Source organism: Daucus carota, chromosome 4, assembly GCF_001625215.2.
Source record: "Daucus carota subsp. sativus chromosome 4, DH1 v3.0, whole genome shotgun sequence".
NCBI lineage: Eukaryota > Viridiplantae > Streptophyta > Magnoliopsida > Apiales > Apiaceae > Daucus > Daucus carota.
In genome coordinates this window covers 39,039,807-39,060,227 of record NC_030384.2, presented here as the reverse complement: position 1 = coordinate 39,060,227, position 20,421 = coordinate 39,039,807, and the positions used below count along the sequence as shown (strand labels likewise).

The window sequence follows — 20,421 nt, the reverse complement described above, 5'->3', positions numbered from 1 at the left end:
CAAAGCTCTAACAGTAGTAAGTTACATAAAAGGCATATAACTTTGGTGCATGACACCAAACAACACCCAAGTTCCAGGGAAAACAAACAGAATCTCAAGTTGTGTAGTGTCAAGTGGGTATGCACACAAACTTGCAATGTATTATATAAAAAATTAGTAATATAAAAATACCTGGTACCCGGGAGATTTAAAGCTGTGACGTTAGACCTAAGCCATCCTTAGTGGCCCATTTGCTTTTCCAAGTGCGAAATGTGAAATGCACCACTCCACCACTATTATTGGAGAGAACATCATAAAGCACAGGGCCTTATTCTTTTCTTCTTATTATTATTATTCAGACACTGAATTATCATATATAATTATTGTGTTGTTCTAATATTGTAACATGAAGAGAAATTTGATGGTTCATATGAACTATAAGCAACAGATTAATGTGTGCTAGTATGTTATATTGAAAAATTTATTGTATAACATATATTTATGCAAATGTATCTGGAAAGCGATTGGCAAAATGATATATGGGGAGATCTACCTTGTTTAAGTATCAAACTATATAAAACAAAGAGGGAAAGAATGTAGAAAAGTAAGTCAGCAGTCACTAGCAAAGGGTTCCACCACCGTAGTTGTGTATCTTTACACCTGCACTAGCTATTTCTTAAATTAGTTTGATCTATTTTGGAATCTAATACACACTCATGGTTTATGTTATGTATGGGGAATCACTGGCGGCAATAAATCAAGATCCAAAGGGATCTCACAGAGGTGGAGATGATAAGTTAAATAATCAACTTAACAAAATTGTTTATGATATTTTTAGGGCTGTAAATCGATACGGACTATCCGGTGTCTCGGCTCATATCTGGCTCGAAAATATGATACATGTCTCATATCCGTTTTGAAAACGATCCAAATCTGGCGGAAATATTAAGCCCGTATAATATATGATCCCGGATCTGAGCACACCTGCACCGGCTCAGATTCGGTCTCATATAATTTTTCATAATATGATCCTACCCGAATACCCGAATATGATCCACGGTTCATATTTAATTCAAACTCATATACATATTATATTTTAAATCCATTTGTAAGTAAATAGTCATCACTTTATAAAATTTTAATATCTTATTTAAGTTTATGTCTTCATAAAATGTGATTTATTTAATCTGATCATGCTTATTATCTTCATATATATTTAATAGATATATACCAACATATAACTATAGGTTTTAATTAAAATTATTGTATTTTATAATATTATTTTTACTTAGACTAAATGATAATTATTTGAATAATAGAAAAATTAATGATATTTAATGTTAGTGGATCATATCCGGCTCATATTCGATGGATCATAAACTACCCGTTAAAAAATGGAAAATACGATACTGGATCATATTCGGTTCAGATCCGGATCTCAAATACCCGGGATCGGTTTATATCCGAATAAAACGATCCCGAACCCAAATCTGGACAAGCTAAAAGTTATATGATCCGGTACTCGAGCAGAGGGGCACCCGGGATCACCCGGATCATTTTACAGCCTTAGATATTTTATATAGAGGGAATAATACTGCATATTTCCAACGATTTAACTATAATAATGATTAAATAAATATAACCGACAACTATTTTGCTAAAAGGGATGATGGTACAGATTTTGTGTCACCTAGATGTTTTATACAAAAATTTACTTTCAGTGGATATCCTTTTAAAATGTTTCTATTTGTAATTCTTCCCCTTAACAGATATATTATAATATTTTTTCTTTTTCTGAATAAATTTAATTTGTAAGTGACTAGGGATAATCTTTATCAGCAGATAATGTATTCCTGAGCTAAATGCGCGAAGTATAGGTAATCAAAAATCAAACTTAAAATTATTGGAACCAAATGCTTAACAGTGGAACTAAAAAGCAATCAACCCGCCTTAAAAAGACAAGCCTCTACCATTAGTATTTGGGAACCGCTCTTTAATCATTTGATTTTTACCTGACTGTATATATTTACAATAATAAATTCAGAAAAGGTAACAAAAGAGGCCACAAAATTGTAGTCCCGGAGCTTTTGAGCAATCGCATCAAGTACACTAGCTATATGTACAAACACAAGATTCTTCATAGAATTTGCCTAAATTGTGCGTGTTAAAAGGGATGAAAAGCTTTAACTTTTTAAACGTTGTGAGCATAAAAAGAAGCATGCATGACCTAGGGTGGTACATAATAAGGACATTTGTAAGGTCTGGACTGTGGACTGATAATGTGAGGTACATATATATGAGAGACTGCCTATTTAAAAACATATGCTCGTACAAGAGTCAAGAGGGGGGACTAACGTGATACAATTTTTAGTGGAGGGGGCGAATAATCTATTGTAATCTGTCTCCATGCACCCATGACCCAACCCATTTTCTATGTTCCAGATCTCTATTCTTTAAAGATACCTAATTAAAGCCAACCTGCACAAATGTTGCTCACTTGTTCTTCTTACTCGTTTACGAATATTGATCTCCGTTCAGAAAATCGGTAATTAATCACTAATTACTCCATATTTCATAGTTCGCTGAACTGATTAAATATATGTTTATTCAATTAAGTATCCGGTTAATATTTCATGATTATTTCAATTAATCTCCGATTAATTCTTGTTCCGTGACTCCATTGATTAAGTCTGATTTTTTGCATGGTCAATTTTATGATGATGAATTAAGGCTTGATTAAATCATATTAATTGTTTGACTTTTTCCTCTTACAAGTTTGGCTTTTACAATATATATTTTATAGATTGTGAAATGTAGTATGAATGATAAATATTTTTATTACCTATCTGTAAATTATTTTCCTAATATTAGTAGGTGACGTCCGTGACGGTGTGTTTTTTTTATAAATATTAAATCATATTCTGTATTTCTTCATTTGTAAGGAATAATAAATTATTCATCCTGTATATGTTTTTTGTTAGTTTTGAAATTAGAAAACGTTAGAGTTAAAAAGACACATATAATTCGTGTTGGTATTACAGTGAAACATGTTAATCAGATTAGGGTTGATAAGAGTTATGTGACATGATTTATAATTGCTTTCGAGGAAAATACGTTATAACTAAGAGGAGAATTTATTAAAATTTATTTTACTTTTAGAAAATAGATGAAAGGGTAATTTATGATGAACTAAAATATATGATCAAACCAAAATTTTATATTATAAATTTGACTCGTTTTAATATAGTAAGCATAAATTACTTGTTTTGTCTCATTCTATCTAAACCGGCACTTTTTTAAGAAATAGAAGTTTGATTTGATTTCACTTAAAAAGGAGTTGGTGAATGTTAACGAGTATAAGCAATGAACTTAAATAAATGTTATATATAGAATTCCAGTTTTTAATAAAATATTTTTTATGAAAGTGATTTATATAAAAGGGGGAGAAGAAGTGATAAATAGCCACAAGTTAAAATCATTGGTCATAGATGGCAAAAAAAGGAAAAAGAGCCTTTTTTTTTTGTTTTTGGAACCAATATACTAAAGAATCTTACTAATCAAATTCTATCCCATTCTTTTTGGATTAGAGTCGGCAATCATTTCGTTACGTATATTTCTGTTTCATGTATTTTTATAACATCGATATGTTGCATGACAACTTTGATTGCGCACTTACCGGAGTTGTATTGTTGTCAACGGGCTAACAATTTTGTGTATTGTATTATACATATCGCTTAAGTTGGGTTGAAGAGTGGATAAATTGTAAGAATATTGGGGGATGGCAAGGACTCGAACCCGAGACCTTCCGCAAACCAGAACTCTGATACCATATAGATAACCATTTCCACTAAAACCTTATGGTGTTAGAGGAGGTTCCTCTATGGATCTTATACTTATATTTCAACACGGTTTATCTTGGTTCACGTAGTTTGCAGGTTATTGCGTGAGCTCGTGGGTTTACAAGTGCGCATCCGAAAGATAGCGGCCGCGGGTTTCCACGTTAAAAAAAATGTGTGAATGAGAGAGGAAATAAAATAATAATATATTAGATGAAGTGATAAATATTGACAGATGAACCTGATTAAATAAGTGGAAAAAACAAATCCAAGTCACAGTTGTAAAGTTAAAAGGGCCCGCGAAAATAGTTTACCTCACTATCCCCACTTCTCTTGGCGCGACCATCAATAACTACCACTTTCACACGCTTCTCCGCCGCGTGCCCATCAAATCTCTCTATTTTACCGTTACCGCCTTGCTAACCACCACTAAATGACGTCATTGCAGACGCCACAGCAATCGAAACAAGCTGGACTGAAAAGACGTTAGGCATATTCTAATCAAAATGCCGTAAGCAACACAAAACATACAACTTTCATATAAATATTTCTGCCAATTGTATTTTTGTTCTCGCTCTAAAAACTGTTCTCAATTGAAATAAATTTATTAAAAAATAAAAAATAATAGATAGATTCCAGGGAGTAAGTGTGTGGCTTGTTTGGTAGTGGAAATCTGATAATGCAAATTATGTTTGACTGTAAACTCATGATAACACCTCACACAACACTTGCTTATTTGTATTGCTTTTATAACCTCTCTTCTCAGCTTTATAACTGTTTGTTACTGTGTGTGTACATATGTGAAAGCAAACATATATACCAATTAAATTCAGTTTTGCCTATTTAATTATGTGTGTGTATGTGTAGATATTTTTATATAATATTATGGTGATGTTTAGAATGGAATTGTTTAAGAACAGTGTTGTCTTTTTGAAATTCGATTCTCTCCGTGGAATCTATTGAACAAAGGAAGGATGCTAAGCTAGCTAGGGTTTCGATCCTGTTGATTCACACTGTCGTTCTGTTTTCGAGCTATTCATCGTGTTCTAAGTAAGTTTTGTTTTATTTTAGTTGTGCATAGATTTTGAAATTTATGTAGTTGTGATTTTGTTGTGCTATTATCAGTTTGTTGATTGTTGTGTTCTTGAGGAAACTGCGAAGTTTTGTTGTATTGACTTGTTTTTGTGTTCTGCTGATGAGGCTAGGTTTAGTTTTCTGATATATTTGTTATTTTGTTTCGATTTTGTTTGAATGAAACTTGGCTGTAGCTTTGTCGAAGATGATGTTGTATTTTTTATGTAATGTTAGGATTTATTATTAGGTGGAGTAGAGGCTAGAGCTGAGTTATAGTTACACTGCGGATAGATTTGATTGAAACTCAAACTGTTCGAGGTGGAAACGGATTAGTTTTTTTTTTTTTTTCTGTTATTTTGTATTGAATTTAATCTTATTGTTTAAAATGAAAGAACATAAGCTGTCCTGCAGACAGATTTATGTGAAGCACTATAAAGTAGAAGAAAGGTTCATTTTGTTTTATGTGAAATACTTTCACATAGTTAGGTGTTACACTGATAGTACTGATCAATCTGTTCTAGGTGGAGGAAATTGGTAATACATGATAAGTAAACTGAAACTCGATTATTACTCGAGATGAAAACTTTAGGACTCATTTTTTGACTAATGAGATACAAAAAAAAAAGTGAGGATCTTATCAGGTGGCAAAGACATAACTGATACAGTAGTTATCTGCAGATTACTTGACTGAAACTTAGTCTTAACTTTTGAGGTGAAACAGATCAATACACAGTTTTACTTATGAAATTAGAACAGATGAGGAAAAATTTGAGAAATGTTGTCGTATGTTGGAATTGAGGAAAAACTGAGATGGCGCTGTGTGTGGGAATCAAGCCTATGACCACATGGTTAAAAGACACATAATTTGTGTACTGTTCCATCCACTAATAATTAAGATTTGGTTATATGGAGTAATAAACTTATAGTTCGAATCACTTCAGAGTTCAGCAACTTGTATAAAATTTTAATGTTAAGGACTTCCCATGTTGAAATTATAATAAGCTACACCCACTTCTCTGAACACTAAAACTGGAGAAGAAATGCACAGAACCATATATCATCAATGCCCAGTAAAAGAAATCAGCAAAAAAAAAATTATATATGTTTGCTTAATTTCTGTTTTTTGTAGGAGTTTGTCTTTGCTATAATACTGTCCCAGAAATTTTATGGGAATTTAATTGGAGAGGTAAAGAGTGGATACAGTTCTTGGGGCGTAGGGTTCACATACTATATACATATTATCTTAAGTGGTTGTCCATGGCCAAGGTTGTCAAGTTAAGAGCGCTCTTGCTATGTAATGAAATTGTATAATCTCTTTAAGAGGTGGTCCATCCTCACTTCCTCACTACAGAATCTCACCCAGTGGCTATGTTACCCGGACTCGGCTGAAAGTGTCCAAACTGGATACGTGTCCGAGTGTCGGACTCGGCAATCTTTTGAAAATTTTAAGTGTCCAAACTGGATACGTGTCCGAGTGTCGGACTCGGCAATCTTTTGAAAATTTTACATTTTTTTGGCCTAAAATAAGTATCAGAGTGTCCATACCCATGTCCGAGTGTCGAGTGTCCGACACGGGTACTCGAGGCAAAATGAAGAGTCCGGGTAACGTAGCCCAGTGGTGCTTTCAGTTTCACTTGGGCGATGTCTTCATAGAGAACTTACTCTTGGGATTGAATCTTTCTGTTCTGTTTGTAGCTTTAGAAGCTATCTGTTCCATATATCGGTTTCCTGTTTCTGTTCCCTATGTCTTTCCTGTTTCTCTTGTACTCCTTCCGTCCACAAAGAACTGACTGGTACATAAAACTAAACGTGCAAAAAAGTGATTGCACATAAATCTTTAGAGGTAAAATTTGAATGTTTATAATATCTAATATGTGTGAAGTATTTTTACACCCATTGTTTGCATTCGAGCCTTTTATATTGAAGCAAAGGGACCATTACTTTTCAAGATTAACTTATTCTTAAAAGTAATTACCCAAACTCAATATGATTGGAAAAGGCACAATATGCAATTTAGAAGAAATCTCTATGATTTAATCTTCTTTCCTCTAACATTCAGTGTTTGAAGATGGGGAGAATAATGCATGACAGTTCTACAAATATTGAGAACAAAATAATGGATCCAAGATTGTTATGCAGTGCCTTATTAAAGTCCCAATAGTGTAATATAAGGGAAAATGATTTTATTTAATAGTAAAATACATAGTTGACGAAGTGCATCATAGTGAGTTTGATGACAGCAATGGGGAAACATGTCTACACTTTTCTTGTTTATTTATTACAATTTATGTATTTTCATGCTGTACAAATTTTCAAGTTTAGATTTGTCTCCTTGTTTTCTCTTTGTTTGACATAGGTACTCCAGGCCTTTTTTATATATGAACATGCCGCTAGTTAAATTAGTTGCATAAAGCAGTGCAATCAGCATGAATTCTTCACCCACCCATTATATCTCCGCAAGGGATATGGGTGTATATGAGCCAATCAACCAATTAAGCATGTTTGCTGAATTTGATGACAATGGCTGGCCAAACACATCTCCGACATTGCTTGTAGATGTTGACACAAAATTAGACAACCAGGTTGGTCTGAAGTTTCCATATTAAATATGATCTTTTTATTTTTACCACTTTACTAAGTGAATACGTTTTCTATTTAAATTATTTAGTCAGGATATACATCACATGAAACAGCTGGAGATTCTAGCAAGTATGATGAAACAAATAAACGTGTGGATAAGGTAATTGGTAACCATGTCTTCTGGTCATTTTAGTTCTTTTGGTTCATTAATATATATGTATATTTTAATTTTTTTATTGAAGATCCTTAGCGAATGCAATAAACTTGCAAAATTGAAAGATCTTGAACCAAACAGTTCCTTATTGTTTGGAAGCTTCTAATCGGGAACGGCAATGATTTCATCAGTTATTCTGCATGTAAATCAAGTTCTTATAGTTTCTATTTAAAAAAATATAAATCAATTCAACTTGATAAAAGTACATTGGGTTTACCGACTTTGAAATATGTACACAATATTCAGAATCTTTATGGGCCTGTAACGTAGTTATCTACGAAAATTTTTAATAATTACCAGGTTGATACGTTCTATTATGAATGTCTTGAGTTAATTGTCACATATTTTACTTTTTTACATTCCAATATAGATTACATTTTTTTGCTTTGATTTTATTCTGAGGTTTCAGCACTTCTTAATCAGGTGTTGAGACGTCTTGCACAAAATCGTGAGGCTGCTCGTAAGAGTCGTCTGCGTAAAAAGGTATAGAGGCAAATAAACTTCCTGTTTAAGATATTGTATGACATCACTATTACAGTCCAAAAATAAGTTTTTCTACTCGATTACTAAGATATCAGCATATGTGTAGGCTTATGTTCAGCAATTAGAAAGTAGCCGTTTAAAGCTAATTCAACTGGAGCAAGAGCTTGATCAATCTAGGCATCAGGTACTGTAAAAAGGGCCCGGGTCCTTGACAAGCGATTGATGCAACCATCTACCAGCGGTTCTTTCCCACTGGAAGGCATTAAGCCTAAATTTTTGATGTGAATGCAGGGGGCTACAGTGTCTACCAGCGGAAAAATGACTCATTCTAGGGTTTTTACGTTCCAGCGGGAAAAAACCGCTGGTAGATTGTTGCCAACAATCAATGGGCCTGGACCAATTGTCCTGTAAAATTATGTCTCTTCTCTTCTCTGCACTGCAGCACCATTATGTTTTTTTGTTCCAAATGGAATTACTTGCCGCAGTTGCAATAATTAGTAATTCCTCTGTCAAGAAACAAAAATATAATGACTCAAGAAATGATGTGTTACAGGGGACGAATATAAGCGGAGTAATAGATTCTGGTCATCCAGGGTGCTCTGGAGCAATGAACTCAGGTTGGTAGGTGGATGTGTGTTATACTTACTTCCATGCGAACACCCGAAATTTCTACGAAGCCTATGAACTTGCTTATCAGAACTATAAGATTTCTCTGGTTGGAGCATTCCTTATCTTTCTTGTAATACCTGTTAATAATACACATTTAAGAACCAACTCTAAAATTTGAAGTTCTATATGCTGCATATATGTTTCAGGGATCAGTGATAAATTAATCTATTTGTGCATAGGCATACTACAGTATCCAAAACGCATGCATCATCATACATGTGGCAGCAGAACTCTAGATTTTTAACTTTTTTTAAATTTTGGGTGTATACGATGTGCATGTTAATATGTACACCTATTGGATCTTGCAAAAGGACATGGTCATTTGTGCTTGACAGACCAATTTATGTTGTAATACTAGTGTGGAACATCTTTTCTGTGCACCTTGAACCATGAGGCCAGTGATTGTAAATGGCTTTCCAGTGTTTTGCCCTTGGCTTTCTGTCCTTGCATTTGTTTTTGCCCAAATACTTATATATATTAAGCTCCACTTTTTTAATCCCAGACATTTCTATGAGGTTAAATGTCTCCTTTGCCACCAGATTGCCCTGCAGGACCAGTCTAGGGAAATCTTTCATGTACACATGTTGCAACTAGTCTTTTGCCAAGTTTGTTTTTCCAATGTACTTTGATTTGCTATTTTAGGCTTTCCGTAAACTTTTGCAGTCACAAAAATATTTTCAAAGGCTGAATGAATTCAGTTTTGGGATATGAGAATGATTTTTAAAGCACATGTGCTATAAAACCCACATAGTTTATCGAGTATGATTTTTAATAAGAACAATTTAGTGAAAACCGACTGTATTGCGCTCATATGATTGGTCTATGTCTACCTGAAAAAACTGTAGTTGATATTTGAGGTTTGTTCCCTCTCACCGTTGCCCTCTGTCCATATCATTTTTTCTTTATATTGTTGAAAATTTACCAAGCAACAACTTTTTGCAGGAATTGCTTATCATTTTTTTTTTAAGTTGAAAAATTTACCAAGCAACAACTTTCTGCAGGAATTGCTTTATTTGTCTTGGAGTATAGGAACTGGGTGGAAAAACAAGACAGGCAAATTTGTGAGCTAAGAAATGCTATAAGTTCTGATTTACCCGATGGAGAGCTGAGAATTCTTGTCAATGATGGGATGGCTCATTATTCTGACCTCTTCCGGATGAAAGCAAATGCTGCAAAAGCTGATGTCTTCTATCTCATGTCTGGAATGTGGAAAACTTCAGCTGAGCGGTTTTTGCTATGGATTGGAGGTTTCCGCCCCTCAGAGCTTCTGAAGGTGATGTATATTGTCAGAACTTCATCGAAGAAAAACATGTGGTATCTAGAAATGAGGTTGAGAACTTAATTAAAACATATCATTGTAATATAAGACATATTTGTACAAGTACCTGGGCACATATATTAGCTATGCTAGTAAGTTGTTCAGTCATCTGATCATACACATTAGCAGTGAGCAGAGTTGATTAACAGCTTGCCATTAGGCTTTATCAGGGATCCACTTGAACTCTTTTGGTCAGCATTATTATGGTACTTGCTACCAGACTTTTTTTTTTATACAATTTGATTGAACGGAAACATTGACATTCTGACCCCAAAAATTGATGTTTTATCATCGCAGTGATGAATTGTTTACACTTTACAGAATACACCACTTGCTAACTTTGTCGTACATCTAATTGAAAGATAAATTTGCTGTCACAGGTTCTTTTGCCACACCTTGACCTATTGGAGCAACAATGTTCTGAAGTCTATAACCTTATACAGTCATGCCAACAAGCAGAAGATGCCATTTCAAAAGGAATGGATAAGCTCCAGCAGTTATTAGTTGATGCAGTGGCTTCTGGTCTACTGGGTGGAGGTAGTTACATCCCTCAGGTTGCTAATGCAATGGAGAAGCTGGAACCTCTTGTGAGCTTTATAGATCAGGTAATTATATAAATTGTTTTGCATCTGTGATTACACTCGGTTACAATTTTGCTTACCTTGAATTTTTTATTTATTGAATGCTTACACTTCAAGTAACTTTTCTTTTCGAGTGACTTCTTTCATTGTCCTGCCAAAGTTTTTATATAGAGACTGGGATGTTTATGGGAAAATGCCATATAATCATAATCGTAATCAGGTGATTATTAGACTATATATATCTTCATAAGCCGCATTAAAAATTTCCCTAGTAAACAGTCAATTATTCTTGCAGAAGTAATTTGGGTGTCAGTTTGACTTAAAGTTGCGATTACCATTTCTGAACTTGGTTTACCTCCAATTTCGATAGGTTTGATAACATAAATTAATTTACCTACCAGCCAATCATTTATTCCATTGCATATATATATCTATGTGATGACTTCCATCAACTTTGACGCTAATTTTAAGGTACTGTATAAAAGCTTACTTTACGTACAAATATTAGAAAATTATAGTAAAAAGAATATAAGAAATAGTCATATATAGTAAAATATATCATGTTCAGAGAAATAATACTGAAAATGTGTGTAAACATGGATCACAATGAGGTACAATCACGGAAAAGACCCTACATAGTGTTTTGCAAAGGCTTGATGTCACGGAGATAGATTCTGAATTTTAGGTTTAGTCCTAAAATCATAATTTTAACCTCTTGCTATCATAAAGATTATAGTCCTTGAATCTTCCTTTTTATGATGATGATGATGGTGGCAAGAATATAAGAACCTTAGGAATGCTCTGTATAAGAATTAACCTCCTTACTCCTTAGTTTCAAAAAAAATATAAGAAAAACCTCCTTGTAACAATGAAAATTTATGGTCCCAACTTATATACTCTGTGTAAAGATAACCTCTATAAGAATAAACTCCTTATAGTGATATTTTTTCCGGTCCCAATAGTATTACTGTACAGTAGTTTTACAGCATTACACATTTTTATTCTCCTATATTTTAATATGGTACTTGCTTCCACTCATACCTTCCTCCAAGTTATTAACCCTATGAGCATAAGATGAGCAGGGGTAAAGTTGATAGTTCAGCACCTTACACTTGCAAGATATCTTCAAAGGGTCAAGAAATGAAACATATAATAATCAAATTAGACACTAATACCCGGTAATCGTCTATTACTATTCGAGCACTGTCCATAAAAGAATGTTTGTTTAGGACACTTAAATGAATGGAGCCTTCCCACAAACTTGCTTCATCTAGCAATTTTATGTTGAGATAGCAGTTTCTTTGTATTTGTCTCCCAAAAGGCTGGTCATAATAGCAAGTCAAACCCTGTATAAACAATTACTAGGAGCAGAATTACCCGAAAATCCTGATAGCAAAGCACAGCTTTGAATCTCTCTGTTTAGTTTTAGACCAACTTAATTGTTTAATTAAGACCTAAAAGATCTTTTAACATCTTAATTTATATGGGCACTTTAAACTCAATAAGTTACATCTGGTAGCTTGAGTTCCTGTAAAGTTTTTAATAGCTGTAGAAAAAGCTAATAAACTCCACACAGTTTAGATAAGCTATAGTAAACATAATCTGTTTATCAGAAACTCGGAGTACATGTTCAGCCTACCCAAAACTTGGTCCCTAAACCATGGTTTGTATCTGAATCTAGTACATTTGTATCCACTTTTTGGATTTCAATAAAAGTTTCAGAGATATTTGAAAGAAACAGTCTGTCGTTATGTCACAAACTTTTTAGAGTCTACATTCAGTTTGGTTGTATAGACTTATTCTTTTCTCAAACAAAATGTTTATTTTAATTGCATGCTGTATCTATCTCAATTAAGTGGGAAAAAGTAGCTAGCTTAAGATACTGAATGAGAATAAAACATTGACTGAATGGGTTTTTCCTTATTGGGTTAAAACAGGCAGATCACATTCGACAGGAAACTCTGCAACAGATGTATCGTACTCTAACTACCCGCCAAGCAGCTCGGGGCTTGCTTGCCTTGGGAGAATACTTCCAACGTCTTCGATCCCTGAGTTCTTTATGGGCTACCCGCCCTCGTGAGCCTGCTTAATGATGCGACGAACACAATAATTTACCAGCAGTTTCCTCTGTTATCAACTATCATAGCTATAATTATGCTACAGCTATTTGTGCTTGCCTTTGTGCCTCAATACGCAACTGCCTGCAGAGTGCAATCTTTGGCAGTATTTTGTCCGTCACCTCAGGTGTAAATATGATGTTATCAAAAAGAGTGTTAGCTGATTTAATTATAAATTCTTATAGACTATAACATGTCTGTAGAAACAATGATGGAATTAATGTGTAAAGTTTTGTTGTTTCATATTATTGTTAGGGCTGCCGGTATATGTAATTCACATTGTACCAAGTGCTATTCATTAATGTACAAATGGTGAAAATTAGAGTAGCAGTTCAAAGTAGGAAGGGAAAACTTGAGCAACCAACAGAACTAATGCCCGTTGTCCTTTTTTTTTTTCCTTCGAGAATTTGACTTTAACAGTGATCCTCTGCATTACCATTTACCAATAATATAGATTCCATAATCCGAAAAGTGATCGGTCTCCGGAAATTTAGATACTACCTCTATTATTAAAGTAAAGTTTTACTGAATGCTATCTTACAGGATCTGTCCTCAGTAACTTTTAGCTAAGTTGTCGAGTTGCAGCTTCTGGGTATTACAGAAGACTGATTCAAGAGCCTCAGTTGGCTGCACTAAAGTTTCCGCCAGTCCAGGATATGGTCTAGATACCTGGAATCCAGTATATCAAGTTTATTTACAAAGTTACCTTGTAATAGTAATTCAAATAATTATCACCGAATGCCCCAAGTTAAGAACTGTTTATCCCTGCAGGATTGTGGCAATATTGCCACATATAGACTCCGATTAGTATAATTTGAATATTATCCTAAACAAGGTGATGTAATTATAAAGGAGCCAGAGATACAAATAACATTCATAGGTAAATATGCGTGAACAGACTTTCAACTAGTGTACATGAACACCCAAATCCATTTATTTTTTTTGTTTTAAAAACTGTTCTTGCTAATTGAAAATAACATTCATAGGTAAATATGCGTGAACAGACTTTCAACTAGTGTACATGAACACCCAAATCCATTTATTTTTTTTGTTTTAAAAACTGTTCTTGCTAATTGAAAATCTCTCACAGCCAGAATAAAACCACCATGAGGAAAGCTGTTGTTTCTCGTGTACCCAATTATGTTTCGCAGAATAACTCTTAAACTTTCAGTGGATTGGGAGTTCTGTACTTGGTAACCATTACATGATTGTTCAATGTTTACAGCTTTGTCATTGAATAGTCCAGTACATCAACAAGAAAATCTGCAGATGTAACATCACATATATCATTCCGCAGTTACAAATATTACTAGAGTGAATACCGAAATTATAAATGTCAAAATGAATAGTGATTTATATTTTAATTTTTAATTATATTCTTTTTTGGGCTTGGGGGTGTTGACCCAATATAGCATATTTTTCAGGGATAAGGCTCCAAATATCACTGAAGGAGAAAATAGTTCCAAATATCACTTTGCAATTCAAAACGCTAGAACGTGCAGCGTTCATATCTCTTTTGCTTCTTAACGCTATATCTCGTAGCGTTTTGAGGCCCTAAACGTTATTTTAGGTAACGTTTAACTCTAAAACGAAAGATCATGTTACGTTTTGCAGTGATTTTCATACCTAAACACAATACGATATAGCGTTTTCATTTAAGAATCAAAATGCTGGATTTTCTGGCGTTAAAAAGTACTATTTCGGACCATTTCCACAAATATGATATTTTGCACATTATTTGTGGAAATTGTGATATATGGGGCCTTTTCCTGGGGTTGGGGTGTGAGGGGACAATATAATTTACTGTACTTTTCCTATTAAAAAAACCATACCTGCATCTTCTTTTGTGAAACACATAGGTGGCTTTATTCTGAAAACGTTACCATGCAGTCCTCCTTTTCCAACTAGTACTCCATGCTCTTCATAACAATATAAACAAATAATCACCAACTGAAAATAATGTCTTTCATCCCACTCAAATTAAAAGAGCAATTCCTAAACATTTCCCGATCTTTACTTTAAATTCAATTTTCTAAAACCAATATATACTATACTAAACTACAATAGTGGGTTTATCCTCTTTTTCGCAGGACACCCGGGTTCGACTCCGACTCATCCCGAAAAATATTAGAACATATACTCATTTGTAAGACACATAAGACTAAATTGTCAAAAGAAAAAGAAAAAGAAACTATAATATCAAAGGCGAAACATTGAAAGTTTTGGTCAGTTTGGATCAATATATGTGCCTTTTCATTTTAAAACTTATTTTGACAGGATAAATCTATTTTTAATTATAATGCTTTCAAAAAAATTAGCTTAAACATATTCGGTATTAGGGTTGTGCTTTTTCATTTTAAAACTTATTTTAAAGCGATGACACTATTTTAATTATAATTTTTTGGAATATTTTAACTTACACTCATCTCTTGGATCTATTATCGGAATCTGGTCAATTTATGAGAACAGATTAACTCTATTTTATTTATAACACCTTTTAATATTATAGTTAAAGGGAAAAAGAAACCTATGATGCATCAGAAGCTCTTTTCTTGAGATGTGCATGTATTGCACAATATTTCCTTTTTGTATTTCTTTTTATACATTCATCCTCTCTTTCTATTTATATATATGCATTTATTGCTTGCATTACTACTTTAAATTTGAAATAAAAACAGGAGAGATCAAATATATAGACAGAATTTTTATTTTTTTTAAAGGAAATTAAATGTGTATTACATGTGCAATACATGTGAACATTTCAGGAAAGGAGTTTATACATCTTAGGTTTCTCTTTCTCATAATTTAAACACATCTCTTGTACAAACAGTTTTTTTTTTCAAATTGACCTTGACGAGCCCAATTACTAAAAACTTATATTAACTTGTCTAATAAAAAAATATAAATCCAAATACATCTGTATAAATAAATTTGAAACCTACGATTCTAACATAAACATATATATATATATATATATATATATATATATATATATAGGGTTGTACTCCACACAGAACACTTTAAAAAAAGAACAACACAGAACACTATCATAGCACTTTATTTTTCACAAAGAATAATTTGTTAAGGTTATAATTATATAGTTAATCACCATTTAAACTTAATATATGAAATCTAACATCCGAATTCATCTACATTATTACTATGAAATATTATAGAATCCAGAACAGAATCCAAAATAGAATCCAGAATGGAATCATATATATAATTTTTTGCACGAATAATTTTACATAGAATCATGGTATATTTAACCCAAATTTATTGTTAAACATGACGGATTCTATTATTATTCATAATAAAAAGTTAATCAACTTAAAATTTGAAAAGAAAATTAAGTTTTAGATGAGATTCTACATTTGATTCTAAAGTGTTATGTGTTGTTCTTCTTTTAAGAGTGTTCTTTTTTGAGCAATGCCCTATATATATATATATATATATATATATATATATATATATATATATATATATATATATATATATATATATAGAATAAAATTAAATGTAAACAAAAAAAATTAAATGTTAGTATATATATATTAAGAAAATAAATATTAAAAATCGCAGGGGACGAGTGCAAACACAAAATATATATAGTACACAAGTTCCACAATTTAAAGTTACTAAATTAAGATTATTCCTAAATTCTGGTTTTTTATTTTGGAAATACATTAATTTAAGAAAGTATTGTTTTTACACTCCTTCTCAGATAGTGTGATGCATACCTCTAAGCTTTTCAAATAACACTGCAGTTTCAGCCTTGGCAGGTGTCTTATCCTTCTTGTCTGTCACAAGCTCTATGCCGACCATCAACCCCCTGCCCCTCACATCACCAATAACTAGAAAGATGCAAATACATATGAGTAAATGTAATATATATTGGTGACCGGTACCAAACACAACATCTTGGTTTTACGACAGCACATTTTTTAAGTTAATACCTGGGAACCTAAAGTCTTATATCACTTTTTCAAATAAAACATACATCATTTTTGGTAAATTTCATGCTGAGACCTTGGAAATGATGAACTGAGACACTTTAAAAGTTAAAATTTAGATTCACGAGAATAGACTAGTAGGAAATTGTATAAAGGTATGTTCTAATTATGCAATATGTAGACACAAGACAGGGCTAGTATAATCATTCTTTAGAATCCAATATCAGGTAAGTTAATGTTTCCAGGACATGATAAACAGGGTCCAGGATACTAGGTATAGCAACAAGAACTTCACACATTTAGCTTAAAATCTTCACAAGATGTAAGATGGAATATATAAGAACGCTCCAGTAATGGGATAGGTTAAAAATATTAATATGAAGGAACCACGTGACCGGCAGTCTCTGAAACACACCTCATTAAAAATCAACTAAATAAGCAAGTTCGGAAAGAACAAAACATAAAATAAGATAAAAAGTAGAGAACAATTACTGTCATGTTTTTGTTGAAGATCCCTTAAACGCCCAATCAAGTGGGAACCAATGTCTGCACAATGCTTTTGACGCTTCTCCTTATCAAGAACTCTTAGCACTGCAAGTCCACCAGTGGAACATACAGGGTTTCCACCAAAAGTGTTGAATTGTATTTTTTGAGCCATTACATGTGCTATTTCTGGAGTTGTGACAACAGCTCCAAGTGGCAAGCCGTTGCCGATTCCCTAAGAATCAGTAAGTGGAGTTTAGTGCAATAATTTAGAGGTGTAGAACATGCTTAGGACTCACTCGAACGTTGAGTTCAGATTACAGGATACTGGTTTGTATTTACGAAAAATTTGTAATGTAAATAGGTCTATACCTTTGCCATCGTAACTATATCTGGAATTACATCTTGGGTCTGGAAACCCCAGTAGTGACTTCCTGTTCGACCAAATCCAGTTTGCACCTCATCGGCAATGCAGAGACCACCAGCCTTCCGTACAATGTCATAAACCAATTTCAAGTATCCCGGAGCCAGTTCAACTGCTCCTCCAACTCCCTACAAATCGTCAAAATGATAATATGCTGTCAGATTTTACATACCAAGACCCATCAATCTTTATGAATACAAGTAGAAATTTGTCTTGATACTGAACAAATTCATTGCCTGACCTGAATCGTCTCAGCAATAAAACCAGCTACATTACCAGATGTACCATGATCGATATGATCTTGTACATCCTGAGCATAAAGACTAGCATCTGAGCCAAAAACTCCGCGATAGGGATTGGGATTTAATACATGATGTATTTCACCCTGCATAAGTTAGCATTATTATAAGAATGAGAAAGTCAAATGATAAAAGTCATCGCATTCTCAAAAGGCATTTAACAAACGGATCAGAAAGTCAAGTGATAACCAAGAAAGACATAATGGGCAAACATACCTGTGGAATTGGGTACTTCCATGTGTTTAAAGCTGTCAGTCCAATTGTACCAGCACTTCCCCCATGATATGCATTTCGGAGGGCAACCATCCCAAGGTTTCCACTGTACAGTCGTGCCATCAGCATCGCTAATTCGTTTGCTTCAGTTCCGGAATTAACAAAGTATACAACCTACATATTCCAAAAACCATCACTGGACAGTCTTCAATTTTTGTTTTAACAAGAAATACGACATGGAACTTAATTGACAACAATTGTGCCTAAAGAGGCTACTGGGTAATAGTTCCATTAATACACATTATTAGTACTGCTTATCTATTGGTAACCCAAATAAAAGGGCCAAATCTAAGTCTATCGGTGTATAATAGAACAGTGATTGCATACTAGTATTGTTTCGACTTTTGCAGCAACAGTATGCTAAATTTAAATTTGCATAGATGACCTTCAGGTTCCCAGGCATCTTTGATGCTAATGCTTCAGCAAAATCAGCTATTGCATGATGTAGGTATATGGTTGTAGCATGTTGAAGCAGCTTGTTCTGCTCTGTGATAGCATCCACAATGTCAGGGTGGCAATGACCACAAGACACAGTAACTATTCCAGCAAATGCATCAAGATAGCGCTTTCCACTTTCATCAAACAAATACTGCATCTTCCCTTCAACAATATTGAGCTGCACCATATGCAAAATCATGGGCGGTAAAGTTCAAAGGTTCCGGATGATACTTGCCAAATTGTGTAAAGCATCAGTTAATTTAATTCTGTAAGATAAAACTAATTGTCATCTATTATATATATAATAAGGTCGTCAACACTGGATTACGCATTGAGAGAGAACAAAAATAAAGACATGAAAATACTGCTTGATTGGAAATTAAGTTTTGTTGCAAAATCACCCTATAGGTAACCTCCAGATACTAGGTGCCGGGACATTGTGTTATTAACTCCGTCTACAAAACAAGACTAGACTTACCATAGAGTGTAGACCAGTGATATGCCTAGTAAACTCTCAGAATCCCGTATAGATATAGCTTGTCAATTATTAAACCTTGAACAAGTCCAAAATCACAATGCAAACAATATACATATGTAAACTATACGAATACCAAATAGATAACACAGTTATAATTATCAATTCTCAATCAGTGGAGTCGCGATCAACATCAAGTCATCAACACCTACAATGCACACAATACTCATCCACGCCGCTAATCGAAGCATAACTCCTCACATTATAAGCATCAACAGAACTCAAAATCACATCCAATATTACATGAACACGAAACTATCATTTCAAACAAATATACAACTAATCAATCGCAACACAAATCGAAAATTCACAATCATTATATAGAATCATGAATTAACAATTAATTCATGATAAAAAAAAGTTAATATATAAATAAATACTTACAGGCTTCTTGTAGTAGTAGAAGAGAGAAGAACCTAGATACTTCTGGCGCTTGGCAAGCACTTCATCGGCCAATGGTCCACTGTACGGCTTCGGCTGATAACCGAACGCCGGCAGCTCAAAGTCCGGCGAGGATGACGTCAAAGTCCGGCGAGAGAGATTATATAAACATTTTGTATTGGCGGCTAGTTGGAGGCTTCGGCTCACAAATTTTCTATGTAACGCCATTGAAGTTGCGGGATCAGTTGGATTGTGCGCGCGACTGTGTGTATGGACTATGGATTGATGGAGTTGATGCGAGTGCGAATATTTGGAGGAGACTGCTGACGTGGCGAAGTCTTTATTTTAGCTTTCTAGTTTTGTTTTTATTGCTTCTTTTTAAGATTATCTCCCAAGGACCACGTGCTCTGCATCCGAATTTACGCCCAATACCCTGACAAAATAAAATAAAAAATTGAGTGAGGTTACAGAATCCGGTAACTAAATAAAATGAAAATGAATAGGAGTAATATTCGAGAATCTGAGGTGGTGTGTTAATTTAAAATAATTAATTGGTGAGGTTATTATGTTGGAATTTATTATATAGACAACGTTAAATATCTCAAAAAGAAATTTTAAAAAATTGACGTGTCAATTTGAGATGATTATTTAACGTTAAATCTTTGTAAAAAATTTAAAATCTACGAACATCATCAAGAAAAACTTATTCTCCCTATGGTCCTTGTTATAAGGCACCAAAACTTTTTGCACACAATTTTAGGTGCTTTGACCACCTATTTAAAAC

The 20,421-nt window shown here is 33.7% G+C and overlaps 2 protein-coding genes across 3 annotated transcripts; one reads left to right on the top strand and one right to left on the bottom strand.

The window, feature by feature from the left end:
* The first annotated feature begins 4,388 nt into the window (after positions 1–4,388).
* LOC108217776 (transcription factor TGA1) lies at positions 4,389–13,094 on the top strand. Its single transcript, XM_017390662.2, has 9 exons — positions 4,389–4,865; positions 7,246–7,471; positions 7,558–7,629; positions 8,107–8,166; positions 8,273–8,350; positions 8,720–8,783; positions 9,837–10,108; positions 10,534–10,758; positions 12,672–13,094. Exons 2-9 carry the CDS (start codon positions 7,316–7,318, stop codon positions 12,822–12,824), a joined length of 1,080 nt encoding a protein of 359 aa, XP_017246151.1. The 5' UTR covers positions 4,389–4,865; positions 7,246–7,315; the 3' UTR covers positions 12,825–13,094.
* A 390-nt stretch (positions 13,095–13,484) lies between these two features.
* On the bottom strand, positions 13,485–20,002 carry LOC108217775 (alanine--glyoxylate aminotransferase 2 homolog 1, mitochondrial). 2 transcript variants are annotated; one of them, XM_017390661.2, is made up of 9 exons: positions 19,641–19,999; positions 18,669–18,899; positions 18,227–18,397; positions 17,953–18,096; positions 17,660–17,839; positions 17,297–17,522; positions 16,592–16,705; positions 14,684–14,770; positions 13,485–13,616 (listed from the first exon to the last, which is right to left on the bottom strand). In XM_017390661.2, the coding sequence occupies exons 1-9, from the start codon at positions 19,863–19,865 to the stop codon at positions 13,600–13,602; spliced, it is 1,395 nt and encodes a 464-aa protein (XP_017246150.1). In that variant the 5' UTR covers positions 19,866–19,999; the 3' UTR covers positions 13,485–13,599. The 2 variants fall into 2 exon arrangements, with proteins under 2 accessions (XP_017246150.1, XP_017246149.1); XM_017390660.2 differs by lacking the exon at positions 13,485–13,616 and adding an exon at positions 13,764–14,114 and having other exon boundaries at positions 19,641–20,002.
* Between the last annotated feature and the right edge of the window lie 419 nt (positions 20,003–20,421).

Bases quoted from the DNA above. Each gene is read 5' to 3' on its own strand.
- LOC108217776 (XM_017390662.2), top strand. From the start codon at position 7,316: ATGAATTCTTCACCCACCCATTATATCTCCGCAAGGGATATGGGTGTA. The intron at 7,472-7,557 runs GTTGGTCTGAAG...TAAATTATTTAG, and splicing joins ACACAAAATTAGACAACCAG to TCAGGATATACATCACATGA. The intron at 7,630-8,106 runs GTAATTGGTAAC...CTTCTTAATCAG, and splicing joins CAAATAAACGTGTGGATAAG to GTGTTGAGACGTCTTGCACA.
- LOC108217775 (XM_017390660.2), bottom strand. From the start codon at position 19,865: ATGGCGTTACATAGAAAATTTGTGAGCCGAAGCCTCCAACTAGCCGCC. The intron at 18,097-18,226 runs GTATGTTTGCCC...TAACTTATGCAG, and splicing joins GGAAGTACCCAATTCCACAG to GGTGAAATACATCATGTATT. The intron at 17,840-17,952 runs GTCAGGCAATGA...GACGATTTGTAG, and splicing joins TTATTGCTGAGACGATTCAG to GGAGTTGGAGGAGCAGTTGA.